This window comes from Vipera ursinii, assembly GCF_947247035.1.
Source record: "Vipera ursinii genome assembly, chromosome: 3".
In the NCBI taxonomy this organism is placed as follows: domain Eukaryota; kingdom Metazoa; phylum Chordata; class Lepidosauria; order Squamata; family Viperidae; genus Vipera; species Vipera ursinii.
The window spans coordinates 194,923,221-194,942,907 of record NC_139516.1 but is presented as its reverse complement, the minus strand read 5'-3'; the positions used below and the strand labels follow the sequence as shown (position 1 = coordinate 194,942,907).

The 19,687-nt window shown below is 37.4% G+C and overlaps 1 protein-coding gene across 1 annotated transcript in view; it reads left to right on the top strand.

Moving 5' to 3' along the window:
* CSMD3 (CUB and Sushi multiple domains 3) overlaps positions 1-19,687 on the top strand; it is a gene marked incomplete at its 5' end in the record, with an annotated part of 537,637 nt that overhangs the window by 392,282 nt on the left and 125,668 nt on the right. Inside the window, 3 exons of the mRNA XM_083360336.1 lie at positions 9,379-9,503; positions 12,165-12,261; positions 14,990-15,094. Coding sequence (XP_083216462.1) covers positions 9,379-9,503; positions 12,165-12,261; positions 14,990-15,094 — 327 coding nt within the window. The remainder of the gene's footprint in view (positions 1-9,378; positions 9,504-12,164; positions 12,262-14,989; positions 15,095-19,687) is intronic.

Genomic DNA, 19,687 nt, shown 5'->3' with positions numbered 1-19,687 from the left:
AAGGAGTCAGAAATGCATCTCAGTTTCCCTTTAATTCTTTGTTAGTAATTTACACAATATATATATATATATATATATATATATATATATATATATATATATATATATATGAGTGTTTCTCTCTCTCTCTCTCTCTCTCTATATATATATATATATATATATATATGTATATATATATATATGTATATATATATATATACAGTATATATATATATATATATATATATATATATATATATATATATATATATGTAAATTTTAAATTGCTAACGAAGAATTAAGGGAGACTGATATGCATTTCAAACTTATTAGTTTTCATCAGTCAGCCATACCCTTCTGAGATTCGAACCTGAAGGGTATGGCTGACTAATGAAAACTAATAAGTTTGAAATGCATATCAGTCTCCCTTAATTCTTTGTTAGCAATTTAAAATTTACACAAATATGAGCTGTCACCGGTGTGACTACTGCCTGTCGATGGCCTTCAGGTTAGGCTGACACAGGAAATAAAGATTTGTCCCATGTTTGGGGCCTAGCAAGGTAATCTAAAAATAGTTAACAAGCATTTGACATATATATATATATATGTATATATATATATGTATGTATATATATATAGGTAAAGGTAAAGGTTCCCCCACATATTCGTGCTAGTCGTTTCCGACTCTAGGGGCCGGTGCTCATCTCCGTTTCAAAGCCGAAGAGCCAGCGCTTGTCCGAGGACGTCTCCGTGGTCATGTGGCCGGCATGACTAGACGCCAAAGGCGCACGGAACGCTGTTACCTTCCCACCGTAGTGGTCCCTATTTTTCTACTTGCATTTTTACGTGCTTTCGAACTGCTAGGTTGGCAGAAGCTGGGAAGAGTAACAGGCGCTCACTCTGTTACGCGGCACTCGGGATTCGACCCGCCAAACTGCCGACCTTCCGATCGACAAGCTCAGCGTCCTAACCCACTGAGCCACCGCATCCCTTATATATATTTATATATATATATATATATATATATATATATATATATATATATATATGTTTTCTGAGGTTTTCGCGGGTGCCTGTATGTGGATCCTTGGTTTTTCGGGTTTTTCCCCGCGTAGAATTAAAGGTGTAGGCGCAACGTTTCGACGGAATCCCATCCGTCATCATCAGGCTTCTGCTTCCTTCTTCTGGGAGAAGCATGTGGCTCTTGCTCTTTGTTCCTCTTTTTTAAACTGCCAGAGGGGGTGTGTTCTGTGGAGGTGTGCTCTGATTGGGTAGGGGACCAAGTGTGTTCTGATTGGGTGGGAGTGTGTTTTGAATGGTGGGTGTGTTCTGATTGGGTGGGGGTGTGTTCTGAGTGGATGGGCTGGTCTCAGCTGCCAGCTCCAGAACTGAGCTGGTGAGTTGTGCTGCTTTTGTTCGGCTTCGTGTTTGTGGTGGTGCCATGTTTTTATAGTGGGTGTCAGTTTGCTTATTGTGTGGTTTGGAGGGGTTTAAAGTGGCTGATGTTGCAGCTGTAGTTAGGTTTCTGTTTTGTGGTTGTGTGTCTTTATCGTTGTGGGTTCGGATTTGCTTTTTGAATGGTTGTGTGGTGGTGATGTCATGTGATGTTATCATGAGTTTGGGTCTGGTATCATTCTTGGTGGTTGGGCTTCGTCTGTCAATCAAGGCGGGTTTCCAAATGGCTGGTAGACGAGAGGTATCATCTCGTTTATTCATGCTGTGGGGGCGTTTTTCTATCTCAATGGCTTCTCTGATTATTCTGTTGTTAAAATGTTCAATTTTGGCGATAGTTTTGGTTTTTTTAAAATCAATTTCATGTCCCGTGGCTTCAAAGTGTTGGACCAGGGATGAAGTTTGTTCTCCCTTTCTGAGTGAGTTTTTGTGCTCTTCAATGCGTGCACTTATTCTTCTGTTGGTCTGTCCGATGTATGTGGTGGGGCAGGTGGTGCATGGGATTTCGTATACTCCTTGGTTTTCTAACCCAATTATGTCCTTGGGGTTTCTTAGGATGGTGGATATTTTTCTGTCTGTGTAGAATGCTGTTTTGATGTTGTGTTTTTGGAGGACCTTGCTGATTCTGTCTGTGGTCCCTTTTAAGTATGGGAGGAGGGCTTTGCCATTTTCTTGTTCTCTGTCTTGGGTTTTTGTGGGTGTCTCTCTTTGGATTAAGTTGGTAATCGTGTTTCTTTGGAATCCATTGGCTGTTAGTACATTAGTGAGAGTGTGTAGTTCAGTTTTTAGGTGTTGTTCGTCAGCTAGGTGTTTTGTTCTGGAGATGAGTGTCTTGGCTACGGAGTTGATCTGTGCTGGGTGGTGGTGTGAGAGTGCGTTCAGATAGCGGTTTGTGTGTGTTTTTTTATGGTAGATAGTGTGTCCTAGGGAGCCGTTGGATTTCTTGTAGACTAAGACATCAAGGAAGGGAAGTTGATTGTTAGCTTCTGTTTCCATGGTGAATTGTATTTTGGGGTGTAGGCTATTGAGGTGTATGAGGAAGTCATCCAGTTTTTCTTTGCCGTGTGGCCAGATTACGAAGGTGTCATCTACGTATCTGAGCCAGAGTTTGGGTTTGTGGTTGGATTTTTCCAGAGCGAGGGTTTCAAAGTGTTCCATGTAGAGGTTTGCGATGACAGGTGAGAGGGGTGATCCCATGGGTGCTCCTTCCATTTGTTTGTATCTTTGTCCATTGTAGATGAAGTATGTGTTAGATAGGCAGTGGTTGGTCAGATCTAGGATGTGTTTTGGGGGGTTGTATTTATTTAGGATAGCTGTCAAGGCTTCTTTGATTGTGGGGATTAAATTTTGGTCTCGGCAGTTGCGTAGGAATGTGAGGTCACACAGGATGGAAGCTCTTCGTACTTCGAGTTTTTCGTAGGTCTTGAAGAAGGAAGCAGAAGCCTGATGATGACGGATGGGATTCCGTCGAAACGTTGCGCCTACACCTTTAATTCTACGCGGGGAAAAACCCGAAAAACCAAGGATCCACATACAGGCACCCGCGAAAACCTCAGAAAACAAATATCTTACCTCTACGGGGAGGAAATCTACCAGCTAACCAAGACCTACCAGCTAACCAAGACCTCCTATATGCGGAGTCGAATCCAGCCTGACCAAAATTAACCCTGATGATGCCAACAAAATCAGACTCGAAGTTACCAACATCCTCTGCACCAGCAAACCACCCAAAAGCAACTTACCCAAAGAGGAACAGACAGCACTACTTAACCTAAAAAATGACACCAGCATAATCATTCTGCCAGCAGACAAAGGCAACGCCACGGTGGTAATGAACTCATCTGACTACCATACCAAATTATCCAACCTACTCCGAGACTCCACATACAAACTCCTCAAGACAGATCCCACCACCTACCTGGAAAAAACCACAAAATCAAAAATAAAAGCCACACCCATCAGTGAAGAGATCCAGAAAACAATCATTCCCAGAGAAAAATCATCCAGATGTCCTAAGCTCTATGGTCTGCCCAAGATACACAAAGAAGGAACCCCACTCAGACCCATAGTCAGCTCCATAGGCTCACCTCTACAAAATCTAGCCAAATTTCTTGCCAAACAACTACAGCCTTATGCAAATTCCATCACCTCACACGTACAAAACTCATTCCAATTCATAGAGATCATAAGTAAACTAAACTTACAGCCCTGGGACCTACTTGTGAGCTTCGATGTTGTATCCCTCTTCACCCAAGTACCAATCAAAGAAGCCTTGACAGCTATCCTAAATAAATACAACCCCCCAAAACACATCCTAGATCTGACCAACCACTGCCTATCTAACACATACTTCATCTACAATGGACAAAGATACAAACAAATGGAAGGAGCACCCATGGGATCACCCCTCTCACCTGTCATCGCAAACCTCTACATGGAACACTTTGAAACCCTCGCTCTGGAAAAATCCAACCACAAACCCAAACTCTGGCTCAGATACGTAGATGACACCTTCGTAATCTGGCCACACGGCAAAGAAAAACTGGATGACTTCCTCATACACCTCAATAGCCTACACCCCAAAATACAATTCACCATGGAAACAGAAGCTAACAATCAACTTCCCTTCCTTGATGTCTTAGTCTACAAGAAATCCAACGGCTCCCTAGGACACACTATCTACCATAAAAAAACACACACAAACCGCTATCTGAACGCACTCTCACACCACCACCCAGCACAGATCAACTCCGTAGCCAAGACACTCATCTCCAGAACAAAACACCTAGCTGACGAACAACACCTAAAAACCGAACTACACACTCTCACTAATGTACTAACAGCCAATGGATTCCAAAGAAACACGATTACCAACTTAATCCAAAGAGAGACACCCACAAAAACCCAAGACAGAGAACAAGAAAATGGCAAAGCCCTCCTCCCATACTTAAAAGGGACCACAGACAGAATCAGCAAGGTCCTCCAAAAACACAACATCAAAACAGCATTCTACACAGACAGAAAAATATCCACCATCCTAAGAAACCCCAAGGACATAATTGGGTTAGAAAACCAAGGAGTATACGAAATCCCATGCACCACCTGCCCCACCACATACATCGGACAGACCAACAGAAGAATAAGTGCACGCATTGAAGAGCACAAAAACTCACTCAGAAAGGGAGAACAAACTTCATCCCTGGTCCAACACTTTGAAGCCACGGGACATGAAATTGATTTTAAAAAAACCAAAACTATCGCCAAAATTGAACATTTTAACAACAGAATTATCAGAGAAGCCATTGAGATAGAAAAACGCCCCCACAGCATGAATAAACGAGATGATACCTCTCGTCTACCAGCCATTTGGAAACCCGCCTTGATTGACAGACGAAGCCCAACCACCAAGAATGATACCAGACCCAAACTCATGATAACATCACATGACATCACCACCACACAACCATTCAAAAAGCAAATCCGAACCCACAACGATAAAGACACACAACCACAAAACAGAAACCTAACTACAGCTGCAACATCAGCCACTTTAAACCCCTCCAAACCACACAATAAGCAAACTGACACCCACTATAAAAACATGGCACCACCACAAACACGAAGCCGAACAAAAGCAGCACAACTCACCAGCTCAGTTCTGGAGCTGGCAGCTGAGACCAGCCCATCCACTCAGAACACACCCCCACCCAATCAGAACACACCCACCATTCAAAACACACTCCCACCCAATCAGAACACACTTGGTCCCCTACCCAATCAGAGCACACCTCCACAGAACACACCCCCTCTGGCAGTTTAAAAAAGAGGAACAAAGAGCAAGAGCCACATGCTTCTCCCAGAAGAAGGAAGCAGAAGCCTGATGATGACGGATGGGATTCCGTCGAAACGTTGCGCCTACACCTTTAATTCTACGCGGGGAAAAACCCGAAAAACCAAGGATCCATATATATATATATATATATATATATATATATATATATATATATATATATATATATATATATATATATATATATATATATGTTTTCTGAGGTTTTCGCGGGTGTTTGTATGTGGATCTTTGGTCATTCGGGTTTTTTTTCCCGCGTAGAACTAAAGGTGTAGGAGCAATGTTTCGACGGAATCCCATCCATCATCATCAGGCTGGTGGCTTCAGCTTCCTTCTTCTGGGAGAAGCAGAAGAAGGAAGCTGAAGCCACCAGCCTGATGATGACGAATGGGATTCCGTCGAAACGTTGCTCCTACGCTCCTACACCTTTAGTTCTACGCGGGGAAAAAACCGAATGACCAAAGATCCATATATATATATATATATATATATATATATATATATATATATATATATATATATATATATATATATATATATATATATATATATAAACTTTGTTCACTCGGATCCTATTTTGAAAATACATGCTTGCATTACTATAGACAAATCTTACTTTGAAAAAAAAAATTGAAAGGTTTCCATATTCCTTTTTAATCATTATATTCCTTCAAAGATAGTGGCCATGATACCAGCAGAATTTGCTCATTCTTGTTTTGAAATCATTGTCTAGTGCTAAGTTTCTCATCTTGATGATTTGAAGATGTGTGAACTTCAAGGCACAGAGTTCCCCAACCAGCATGTTTGATGGAGAATTCTGGGAGTTGAAATTCATGCATCTTAAAATTGTTAAGATTCAGAAATATTGGTCTACTCCCAATAGATGAAGAAGCAGTGGGCTTTTTTTCCTAACCAAGACAGACTCCAGAAATGAGGACGATGTAGCAGCAACAGCATGGGAGGTGAAAATATTGAATTATGCTTAACTAGGAATTTAGGCTATACTTTAAAAGCTACATTCATCCCTTTGTGTAGACAGTTGTTCATAATCCAAAATCAACACTGGCATCTGAATCACAGAGTGTGCTACAAATGCTCAGCATAAGCACTGCAAGTTGAGCGATGCAGTGAAAGATGATTAGATCAAACATCTTGGAGTAGATGTTTTCTCAAGAGCAGCTTTGGGGGAAAATGTTAATGAGTAATCGGTGAATCTAGGTTTCAGGGACAGAGGCTCTTGTCTATCCTTCTGGGATATGGTTATCATTCAGGGGTTTTTAGCTCATAGATTGCACTGGACACTATTTTGTCTACAGCTACTGTGTAGGTGGGCTTGCAGATCATTAAAGGGAATGCATTAAAGGTTACACATGATGTAGCCAGCATGCAAGGTCTCTGTTGCCAAAAGAACCCCAGACCTATTGGAAAAAACATGTTTTAAGTGATTTCTGGAAGATCACAAGAGTTGGGGCTAACCTGATCTCAGGGAGGAGGATGTTCCAAAGAGTGGATCCCGTGGAAAAAAAAGGCTTATCTCCTAAGCCCTATCAGATGGAATTATTTAGCAGATGAGACCTAATGGGACAATTAGATATAATCAGAGAGAGATGGTCCCTCGGATAACCTGGCCCCATTCCATGTAGGGCTAGGTTAAAACTAGTACCTTGAATTGGACCCAGAAGCAAACTAGTAATGCAACTGATGGAGGAGAGGTCTAATGTATGTCCTTTACTTGTTTTTATCACATGTACAGTTAGAGTAACTGTTGTTATAGAGCAGCTTCTTCACTGAATGAATTAAATATTTTTTAAAAAAATATTTTATTGTCGTAGTTTTACAAGCCCAAAATATTATTCATACATGCAGACTGCTCTTCTAACACAAGCATGCAGTTAGAAAATGAGTTTAGTAATTGAAATGCTATACATGGCCATGGCTTGCTAGCAAATAGCTCAATGTTCCCTTACAGATATCAGTTATCAGTCATTGTGTCTGCTTTTGCTTTTACCAGTAATTATTTAAACTGTTTAAGTGACACTGACCTTTAGTTTATTCATGTAGTCTTTGACAGATTTTATCAGTTATGTGCACTACAAAATGTAACTCCTGTATTCATTACTCAGATAAGTTTCCTTCTTCTACATATTCTTCAAGTTCTCATATTTGCATCTAATGAAATGAGCCACAGGACTTAATAATACTCTTCTTCCAGAATGATATATTGGCTACTAATAGTGCTGATAAAACTTCTCATCAATCATTTCTTCAAGCTATTAAAACTCTAGTGTGTCTGTATTTAGATGACAGCCTAATGTGATTATATTAGAATGTCTAGTGGCTTGACCGAAAGTATCATTTATGTTTAGCATCAAATATCAATGCAGGACCAAACTGCATTCTTTCTATTTATGTCTAATATTACTGTCATTAGGATAGATATCCGTAGTGGATGCAAACCATATTTATGATCTATGAAATGTGTGTGTGTGTGTGTGTGCGTACACATACACACATATACACATACACATACACACACACACACGTTTGAACCTGGGTTAATTATATATTAGGCAGTTGTTTTAACCCCTAGGCCCTTTATGTGTGTGTGTGTGTGTGTGTGTGTGTGTGTGTGTGTGTGTGTGTAAATTACTAACAAAGAATTAAGGGAGACTGAAATGCATTTCTAACTTATTAGTTTTCAGTCTCCCTTAATTCTTTGTTAGTAATTTACACAAATATATGAGCTGTCCGGTGTGACTACTGCCTGTTCGATGGCCTTCAAGATAGGCTGAAAACAGGAAATAAAGATTTGCCCCATGTTTGGGGCCTAGCAAGGTAATCTAAATAGTTAACATTTGATATATATATATATGTCTTTGTGTGTGTGTGTGTGTGTGTATCTATCTATCTATCTATCTATCTATCTATCTATCTATCTATCTATCTATCTATCTATCTATCTATCTATCTATCTAATCATTTTGAAAAAGTCCAAAGGGTAATTTAGCTGTATTAATATCACTGATAAAATTTAAAGGCCTCAGAGTTATGTAATTCAAGCCCTACAGATCAGGCAATAGTTCTTCAGCATCACATTTATGGCATGGACTGTAGAACATACTATACAATAGTGTTCCCAAGTTCAATTTCTGGGTGATTCTTCCTAAAGTTTTCAAGAGTTCACTAGGATCTCATTCTCAATTCCAATTCAGTTATTAAGTATTATTGCATTTATATTTCATTTTTGGGAGGAGTTCAGGATGAAAGATATCCCCTAATATTATCTCCAGAGCAAGAATTTCCTAGCAAAGTTAATCCAAAGCAATATTTATGATAACAGAACTAGATGTTGATATATTTTTTTACCTCACTCTTTGCTGACTGAATATATGGCCCAGCTTTTCTACTTGGCAGTTCATTCAGATATTCCATACATCTTCTATGTCAGCAAACATAACTATGGTCTCAGGATTACACGGAGTCTATAGAGAACCACAGAGATGACCTTGGAAAAGGATTGTGACTGCTCACATGTAGCTTTGGATCATCTTTACTAGCAAGATTTCATTATTTCTTTGATCTGTACCGATAGCCCCAATATTTCAATGCCACATTCCTTTTCCAAAATCATTTCTGTTGTTCTCTACAAATAGTATGTAGTCATGACACTGCAGGTTATGCACAAGGCATATGAATGGGCTGGTCCCATTCCTTTGATATCCTCTCCAGATACTCTCAAAGTTGCTTCTGAATTTTATGTTTTAAAAGAATAGGTGTATTTTTAATAGGAGAAAGTAGATATAAGTATATCCAAGAGTCTTCATATTAGGTCAAATGTTCAGTTTTAATTTCTGCCTAATCCATAGATTTTGAAGTAATTTGATATGTTTCCAATTTTTGAAACAGAGAATTTGTTGTGTCAAGGCTTTATTTCTTTAGTAATTTCTTTGCTTCTTATCTCATGTCTGTCTTGAATTCTAGAATTGTATTGTAAAACTGCTCAGATTGATGATGCTTGTAGTCATGTAAACTTTTATTACATTGTATCTCTGTTTTGATGCATGAACCATTTCCATAGTTAAAATGTCTGCTTTCAGTGCCCTGTGGAGGTATTTTAACTAAATGTAAAGGAACGATTTTGTCTCCGGGATACCCTGAGCCTTATGACAACAATCTGAATTGTGTGTGGAAGATCACAGTGCCAGAGGGAGCTGGGATTCAGGTAAAAATACAGGTGTTTTTAATCTGTACAAATGTTAACAGTTTTTACCATTAAGGTATTTAAAAATTAAGCAGGTCTGTTTTTGTTTGACTCATAAACAAAGATATTATTTTGTATCCTTTTTTGCTCTTATGAATATTTTTGCAGTTCCTTCTGGTGTTTGAATCCTACTTTAGTGCTTTTGTATCTGAATTATTTTGAAATTGCTGCTTCGTTATCAGGAAAATGAAGGATCTTTAATTCTTTTGATAGAATCTATCTATCTCCTTCTTCTATTATGAGTAATACATATGCATAATGAATAAGAAAGTGATTTGTGGAGAGCTTATAGAAAATAAGACATCCCAAAGTTCTCCATCTCTGATACAGGCACAAAATTTAACTCTCATTTCTATAAATATTATGGTAAGGACTCAGTCAGATGGGACAAAGATGTCAGCTTTACAATCTGTTGTGCCCCATTTGCAATGCCTTTGAGGTAGACGTGTGTGTGTGTGTGTGTGTGTGTGTGTGTGTGTGTGTGTGAGCTGCAGAGGGCAACTGTGATTACATAGAAAGAGACCTAGTTGATTTAGGTGCTACAAACACATCAACTCAGAATTTGTCCATCAAATTTCAATCTCTGCACGTCTTTAAGACATACATACCCACATAAATGCATACTATACAATACAGCTTTGGAATGTGGTTATGAGAAAGTGTATGAAATATGTTAACATGGAATAAATAGGGGAGATAAATAATTATCTTAATTTATAGCATCATGATATGCATCATGATATGCAGATCTTTAACACGTGACGGGAATCACTCTTTAAATCATTTTGCTAGGAAAGTCATTGTTGCAGAACTACAGTTAATCAAAGCATATAGTACTGTTATGAAGACTCTTTGTATATATTGCTTTAAGGGAGCTGGTTATTTTTTCTCATTTCATTATACAATGGATTCTCTAAGAAACCATATTATCTAAGGCATTAGCAGTTCCACCCACACACATGCGTTCAGAATTCTCTCATAGTGAGAATTAGCTGGTACACTATAAAGTCCTTTTTTTCAGCCAAGATTTCAAAGAGCATTAGAGATTTATAACCTTGTCTTAACAGCACTTGATAACAACTAGAATGGAGATGAAGGGTGTATTTTTTATTCAGAGTCATGCAAAGACCTTTGAACCATGTTTAATTTTGGTTTTGAAAAGTTAATTAACTGACAATGTGAAAACAGTGTGGTATCTGCAGTATTTTAAACCATTTATCTAATTATCAACTAATTATACTAAAATTCAAATTATGTCAGGCATCCTTAATTTAAAATATTGATATATGAACACAGTACTGGCCACACTGGACTTTCATATGTGGCAAGTGCTGGGGAAATCAGGAGATTCAGGCAGTTCAAATGTCTATAAAGATTTATTGCAAAGTTTAAACTCTTTACAAAATCTGAGGTACTAATGGTCAAGGGAAATGAGTGGTAATTAAGAGGCATTCGAGGTGGGCTGGACTTAGATCTGTTGCAGGCACATAGAGATTCGTGACTTATGATACGTTTGACCACTCCCTCGAATTCAGCCTAGTCATCTCCTACATCAGGGTTCTTCAAACTTGGCCCTTTTATGACTTGGGGACTTCAACTCCCAGGCACACTGGCTGAGGAATTCTGGGAGTTGAAGTCCTCAAGTCATAAAAGGGCCAAGTTTGAAGATCTTCTGTCCTACATCATGTGTCTTATACTTGGTGATGAAAGTAAAGGAAATATTCAGTGACAATGATGTGGAACATTATTCTCTGTAACTGTATTTAGTACTTTATTTGATCACTGGTTGATAGAATGTTTAAGTATTCTTCATTTACAAACATATGAGTAAGTGGTAATGCTATACAAGTACCCATTCTGTGAATATTGTAACTTAAAACAGTTATAACACAGCCAATCATTAAGCAAAGACTACATGTAGTCTAACTTGCAAGCAAGCAAGCTCTTGCTGAAATCTCACTAATTGAGAAGTAAATACAGTGATTCATAAATATGGATACATAGCTAATTATAGCATCTCTATTTTGAGTCATTGAGTTGTGGTGGTGGGAGAATTAGAGAGATTGGTTTCAGTGATGGCTAGATTAGTGAAGAAAAGGACCAGGGGAGACATGATAGCAGTGTTCCAATATTTGAGCAGCTGTCACAAAGAGAAGAGGGTCAACCTATTTTCCAAAGGACCTGAAGGCCACACAAGGAATAACAGATGGAAACTGATCAAGGAGAGATTCAACTTAGAAATAAGGAGAAATTTTCTGACAGTGAGAACAATCAATGGAACAGCTTGCCTTCAGAAGTCTTGGGAGCTTCATCACTGGAGGCTTTCAAGAAGAGACTGGACTGCCATCTGTCAGAAATGATGTAGGGTCTCCTGTAGAGGGGTTGGACTAGACGACCTGCAATGTCCCTTCCAACTCTGTTATTCTGTTCTGTTCTGATTACAATCATTATTGTGCATAAAGTCATATTTAGAAATATATTTGGCTGAAATCCAATAATTAGTTGAAATACATAAATCTGAATAAACCCTCCAATACTGATTCATTTCTGGCAATATAATATGAAGTAGAGGAATTCCATATTGTCTGGTAATTTTGCACTATGTCTTTGTCCTTTGTACAGGTACAAGTGATAAGTTTTGCAACAGAGCATAACTGGGACTCTTTAGATTTTTATGATGGTGCTGATAACAACGCTCCAAGACTTGGAAGCTACTCAGGTGAATGGAAATAATAACTTCCTGTCTGATATTCTGTTTTGTGGCAAACTATCAGCTTGTGTGCTAGGAATAAATGCCAAGTATAAAACATTTCACATTCATATAATATAGGATGCTAAAATTCACCATTTTACAGAACAAGTTAGACAACTGTATATCTGATTCATGGTAGTTTCATTATCTAGTACTACCATAAATTTTTGACAGTACTGGAGCTGATTTTATTACCATCTGCCCCAACAGAATCTCTATATTACAGGAAACAAACACAACATTAACTGACATTCATGTAATATGTTTTGAGTGCAAGGAAGTTTAAATTATATTATATTTTATTATATTAAATTATATTGGGTCTTAAGGATACTATGATGCATAAGCTGAGTGAAAGTTGAATATTATTACAAAAGGCCAAGGTTGGTTAAATATGGTACCTAACAACTTTCTTAATATGAAGCTTTTATATAACTTTGAGTCATTTAATCATCCCACTTTTCTTTCCCATTCTCTTCAAATTAAGCCATGACCTTGCAGTTTCTCTGCTTTTGATTCTTCCTGTTTTTCTCCTAAGAATCATTATTTACTCTGTATGTAGGTGGAAAAAGAAAAGAAAAGAAAAATAGAATAATAGTAATTTGCATGCTAGATCGGCTGTGACTTTTCCATAGAGCTTACGAACAGCTGAAGCAATCAACTTCTTCAGCTAGTTTAGGCACCTCTGTGCTATGCCAAAAATAAAAAAAAAAAGCTATTTATGTTTTCCAAAAATTTTAATGTGGTTATAAATTAAACATTTTTGGTACTCCAGGGCCCTTTCACCTTATAGAAAATCTATTTTTGTTTTGTTCAGCTTTTCAACCGTCATTGCAAAAATATTTGTCATCATATCACTTTCTTCTGAATTGTTCTACTTTACTTTTAACTATTTTTTTACTGTTAAGGAATGCTGGTGCCAAAAAGTTTCAGCACTGCCAACCAAAGTATTGACCAATAGCAATGGATTTTCAATTTAGAGGACAATAATAAATTGCCTGGAGAGATCCCAACTTTCTGTTCCATCTACCCACTTCTGTACCTATTTATGGTGACCACAGTTCATAGCAGCAGTTATGCCTGGAAGCCATATACCATTTGATTTTTTTCTTTAATGCTCCAGAATAATGCTGCAAGGAACAATTGAAATTGTAGCTAATTTAAGGGACCAATCAGGGATACAGAACTAATAGCAAAACTGCTGACTTTATCAGAACTTACCATCACTTTCATTTTAAACATTAACTTATATAATTAACCTTTCTGGTGGTGCTATATATTTTAATTGTAGGTGTAAAGTATAGATCAGCTCTAGAGTACAAGTTTGATTTGTTTTTGGTTGTGTCTATTAATTTGCACATGCAATGCAAACTGAGTATGTGTTTTCATGATCTTGACATAATTAAAGTCTACAGCAAGGATCCAATAATAGGCAGACTGGCTAATGGAGTAATATTAGAGAGATAGAAAGCAATAAGTGTCTGTTGTGAGGCATATATATATATATATATATATATATATATATATATATATATATATATATATGTGTGTGTGTGTGTGTGTGTGTGTGTGTGTGTGTGTGTGTGTGTGTGTGTGTGTGTGTATTATTTTAAATTGCTAACAAAGAATTAAGGGAGACTGATATGCATTTCAAACTTATTAGTTTTCATCAGTCAGCCATACCCTTCTGAGATTCGAACCTGGGCTGATTGCACATTAGGCAGTTGTTTTCACCTCTTTGTTAGCAATTTTTTTTAAAAAAAATTGCCTATATATATATATATATCCCATTTTTGGGGCCTAGCAAGGTAATCTAATAGTTAACAAGCATTTGTCATATATCTCCCCTTGCTTCTCTGCTAACAAAGCGAGAGAGATCCTGTGGCCTAGAGGTGAAAACAACTGCCTAATGTGTAATCAGCCCAGGTTCGATGGCCTTCAGGATAGGCTGACAATAAAGATTTGTCCCATGTTTGGGGCCTAGCAAGGTAATCTAATAGTTAACAAGCATTTTATATAAAATCAATTAAAAAGATTATATTGACCTTGAAATAAATATATAAATATATATGTGTGTGTGTGTATATATATATATGTGTGTGTGTGTGTGTGTGTATTTATGTGTATATGTATATGTATATATATAAAATCTGTGTGTGTGTGTGTGTGTATGTGTGTGTGAATAACCAATATGAAAGAAACAAGCTGAGGATTTGATCACAGTTAGAGAATGAATGATGATTGAATTTCAAAGGATTGAATTGCATAATAAATATGTGAAAAAAAGGTGTATCCACAAGATGGGAAGACTGAGAAAGAGGTAGGTAAATGGACTTGATAAGATCCTCATAGGTTTGGTGGAAGCTAGTATAGTTTGAAAGATATAATAATATAGAGAGGAATTGTGAATGGTGTTTATATAACCTAGTAGTATTATTTCACTTTTTATGCTTTTCATTTCTTTGAAACTCGCTTTCTGAACCTTGCTTAACTTGAAAAGGAAGGAAAACTTTTCAATCTCAATCACCAAGAACCAAGGTGGCTGACTGGATCCATTAAGAGCACTCTTTTGAATTGGATATAAATGGTAAACTGAGACATTGCTTATATTTATAGGTAAAACTGTGAAATGTGGAAAGAAATAGAAGAATTAATTGCAGATTAATAATCTGGAAACTTCTTTTTTCCCCCACAGGAACCACAATACCTCCACTTCTTAATAGTACATCCAACAATTTGTACTTAAATTTTCAATCAGATATTAGTGTGTCGGCTGCTGGCTTTCATTTAGAATACACAGGTAATGTAATTGCAATATATATTGCCATTAGATAGACCTGAATGACTTTGAAAATGTAGACATTTACACTTCAAGAAATTAAATGTTGGTTCTGTTGAAAGACGGAGAATGATAGGATCATAAGGAAGTGAATTTTCATACAATTATTCTGGCTTTAATTATGGATTGTTTTGTTATATACAAACCATTAAATTTATGAAAGAAACAAAGTAACCAAATATAAATACAAAAAATCCCAGAGTCTGTATTTATTAGGATTGAGAAATCAGGATTTTGACTGATGAAGCATTCAGAATTGAAAAGTGGGGGGAGGAAAAATAAACAGGTAAGTATTAAAAATATATGTGGAACATCAAGCACTCTCAGAGATAACTGCGGGGGAAATGAATCATTCTGAGATAGAAAAGGAATTTGGCTTGACTTGTTTCTATTGATTCTTTAAAGTAGGAGGAAAGCTGCCAATTTTGAAAGACCAAAGTGACATATCTTTAGGCAAATTGTCCCAAATCTTATGCAAGGCTTAAATTACATCTGTGACCATGAATCAACTTGTTATCTATGTGGGTAGTTAAGTTTGTCTGTCTAATGGTTTAGATTTTATGCTATTAAATCATGTTGAGGAGAGGTCGATGACTAAAACAATAAAGAAACAAAGAAAATACAGGACAGTAGTAAATTGCCAAAGATTTGTTGTTCATAACTCAGATCATTATGTGATGCTAATTTATCATTAAATATTTATTTGTCAAAGATAGCAGTTCTTAGCATTCAATTACTGCATCAATTATAAGCTTACAACTCTCCTTGGTTCCTATAGTGTCACATGTATATTTGAGATCAAATCTGAATCCCTCAATCATAAAAAACAGCCATCATTTATATCAGGGGTGTCAAACTCAATTTCATTGAGGGCCGCATCAGCATTGCGGTTGCCCTCAAGGGGCCAGGCGGGTGTGGCCTGGGTGGGCGTGGCCTACTGGGTGGGCGTGGCTAGAGTGCATATGGCCTACTGGGTGGGCGTGGCCAGCTCTACATTGTTCGCATCAAGGGTGCCTATGGGGGCCTGGGCAGGAGTGGGACAGATCTGAGGGTCTCTGGCAGAAGGAGGATCTCTGGGCCAGGGCCGTTCCCTCACTGTTTCCAGGATGGCTTCGCGGGCCACATGAAACCACTTCACGGGCCAGATCCGGCCCCCGGGCCTTGTGTTTGACATGTCTGATTTATATGAAGAAGAAGCCTGAGCAAATGCAGACAGCTTTTTCTCCAGAATGTATGTTATTTTCTCAGTGTCCCATGTAAACAGAACAGCCTATGTATCCAAATCAGACATATAAACTTGAATTTTGGGTCCATTTGTCTGATCTGTCAGAATCCAAAAGCTCTTCAATCACAGTTCCATTTTGTAATATAACTAGATATTCTTAATTGTTAGATTTTTTAAAAAAAAGAAGTAGGAATTCTGAGAGATGTGTATTATTGTATCATCTTCCTGCATTGACGTGCAATCCTATTTTTTCATTTTACATTTTACTGCCTTGCTGGCTTTTTGAAAAAAATGTTCAAATAATTGGTTGTTTGAAAGCTGGAATGGTACTTTGAAATATCAGGAAGTTGTCATGATTATATATAGATCTCAATATTTGATTCAGTCATTTCATATGGAATATATCTTGCAGTTGTCTAGCTCTGTTAACCACTCACTTACTCACCAATGATTTAAGTGACATGGAATAACTGGCAATATTAGTAAGTAGATGAGCTACAATTCATAATTTCTGCACACTTCATCTCTTTGTCAAACTTGCACACAGTTGATGAAAATGAAATGAAAAGAAGGGGATATAGATAACATAATTTCTAGTGTCAAGTGAAAGGATGAAATTGCATATTGCTCAAAACTCTTATCTCAAGCTCCAAAAAACTACACTAGATCAAGTTGTGTTTTTTTAAAAAATCCCATTTATATCCCACCCTTCTCCGAAGACTCAGGGCGGCTTACAATCTAAAGCACAAATCAATGTGCTTAGCAATAGCAAAAGTTTGCTCTGTATGTTGGGGGAAGGGACGATAATCCGTACATGTTTGGGAATTTTCAACTCTTTATTTAAGAGATGGGGCAGAATCATGACCCATAATAGACCTCTATATATTTTGTGACCCCCCATTTTTCTTTCTCTTCTTAGTTCTTTTTTTCATGTCTTTCCTTCTTATTTTCAATGCAAGATAGAGAAAATATTCCTATATGTCTCTCATATAAACTTTTATTCATTTTTCTTGAAAGAAAACCTGTTTTTAAAATATTTTTTTCAAAATGGAAGAGACTTTTAGTGAAGAACTTGATGGATAGCCTTACCCTTATTTGTGACAGTATCCTGTATTTCACCTGACAATAATTTCTTTAGCAGTTTCTTTGGCTTCACATGCTTTATTTCAATCCCCCGGCAAAAGATCACAAGAGAACAAGGGGATTTTCAGTAGCAGTACCGTTAGACCCAGGAAATAGGTGTTGTCTTTTGGAAAAACTATATAGGAATGAATGTCTTTCCTGATAAAACTCAGTAAAATTCCTCAATTTATATGTTCCCAGATTTGGTGAAAAAGTATGAAAGGCCATTTGTGGTTAGACCTAGTTATCTTTTCTTTCTCTCTCATTTTCATATCCTCCATTGCAGATAAATGATAATTACAGGGAGTCCTTGACTTAGTCCACAATGAGGATGTTCTAACGGTCATAAGTATAAAAAACAATTATAAGTCACTTTTTTCAGTGCCATTGTAACTTCAAACGATCACTAAACAAATGGTTGTAAGTCGATGGCTACCTGTATTATGGTAATGTAGTGGAATCATTTTATAAAATTATCAATTTCATAAGCTAGAATCTACCTGAACCTTTAGACAATTAAACAGGAAGTTAAATTATAATGGGATACATATAATAATGACAATTATTGCTTTGTTCCTCAAAATATGTGATTGTTTTTTGTGGCCAACCATTTTTATTTTATTTTATTAATTAAATTAATTTATACTCAATCAAAGGGACGCAGTGGTTCAGTAGGTTAGGACGCTGATCTTGTCGATCAGAAGGTCGGCAGTTTGGCAGGTCAAATCCCGAGTGCCGCGTAGCAGAGTGAGCGCCTGTTACTCGTCCCAGCTTCTGCCAACCTAGCAGTTCGAAAGCACGTAAAAATGCAAGTAGAAAAATAGGGACCACTACGGTGGGAAGGTAACAGTGTTCTGTGCGCCTTTGGTATCTAGTCATGCTGGCCACATGACCACAGAGACATCCTTGGACAGGCACTGGCTCTTCGGCTTTGAAACGGAGATGAGCACCAGCCCCTAGAGTCGGAAATGACTAGCACGCATGTGCGGGGGAACCTTTACCTTTTTACCTTATACTCAATCAAATGATCGAAATGTTTTTTTTTTTCAGAATTAATTCTAATAATCCAAGGTTATCTTGTTCTATAGGTTTGAGAGAAGGGGGACAACTATAAAACAACAAGCATATTCTTTCCCACCTCCATTTACTCTCTTCTCTCTCTGTCTCTTTGTGTGTGTGTAGAAACATTAATACAGTTAACAAATTAAAGTAGCAAGATTAACTGGATTCTGTACTGCACGTACACTCTTTCTGTTTATTAAACAATGAATTATATATGAACTGTCAAAATCAGTTTGAAAAACAAACTTGATGCTATACTTGAGCAATACAATTAATATCACTTATTAGAGAAAAAAGATTGTATGACAAATAGAGCTTATACCCAACTGGACAACCCCATCCATCTTTCTGTGTTGGAAAGATGAACAAATGTCTTTTCTGGCTTTTTTATGGCTATCAAAGGCAAGAATATCCATGCTTAGTATAGTGGGCTAATGCCTCAAGTAACACCAGCTGCCTGCAATTAGTGCAGGTTCGCATCCCACCAGGCTCAAGGTTGACTCAGCCTTCCATCCTTCCGAGGTAGGTAAAATGAGGACCCAGATTGTTGGGGACAATTAAGCTGACTTTGTAATAATGCCGCTTGGGGTGTGTGTGAAAGCCCTAATAAGCAGGCATATACATAGAATGAAGGCTACTGCTAAGCTTGTAAGCCGCCCTGAGTCTTCGGAGAAGGGTGGGATATAAATGGAATTAAAATAAATAAATAAAAATAAATGTCAATATATAGGTTATCTCTGAGTCTCAGAGTACCCCTTTGTTGTTTCTGACATTAATTGTGGTCTTAGATTGAGGACCTCAAGAGACTAGCTTTCCCTTTAAGCCTCAGGCCCAGTTATGGGATAATATTCAGATCTCTTTCAGCTTCATGTGAGACAAACTGTCAACAGCCAAGTATCTGATTTTTTACTGCAGTTACTCCAAAGCTTTGGAATCAGCTTTCTGTTGATATGAAAAACTGTTTTTCTCTTCCAGCCTTTTGGAAAGGTTGTAAAACCTATTTATTTTGGAAAGCTTTTAGCTTCTGCGGCTACTTGTTGGCTGTTTAATTTTATTTAGAAAAGCTTTCTTTTCTTCCACTTCTTATTTAATACTTGATGTTCCATACTCTCTTACTGCATTTTAAATGTTTATGTATTGTTCAG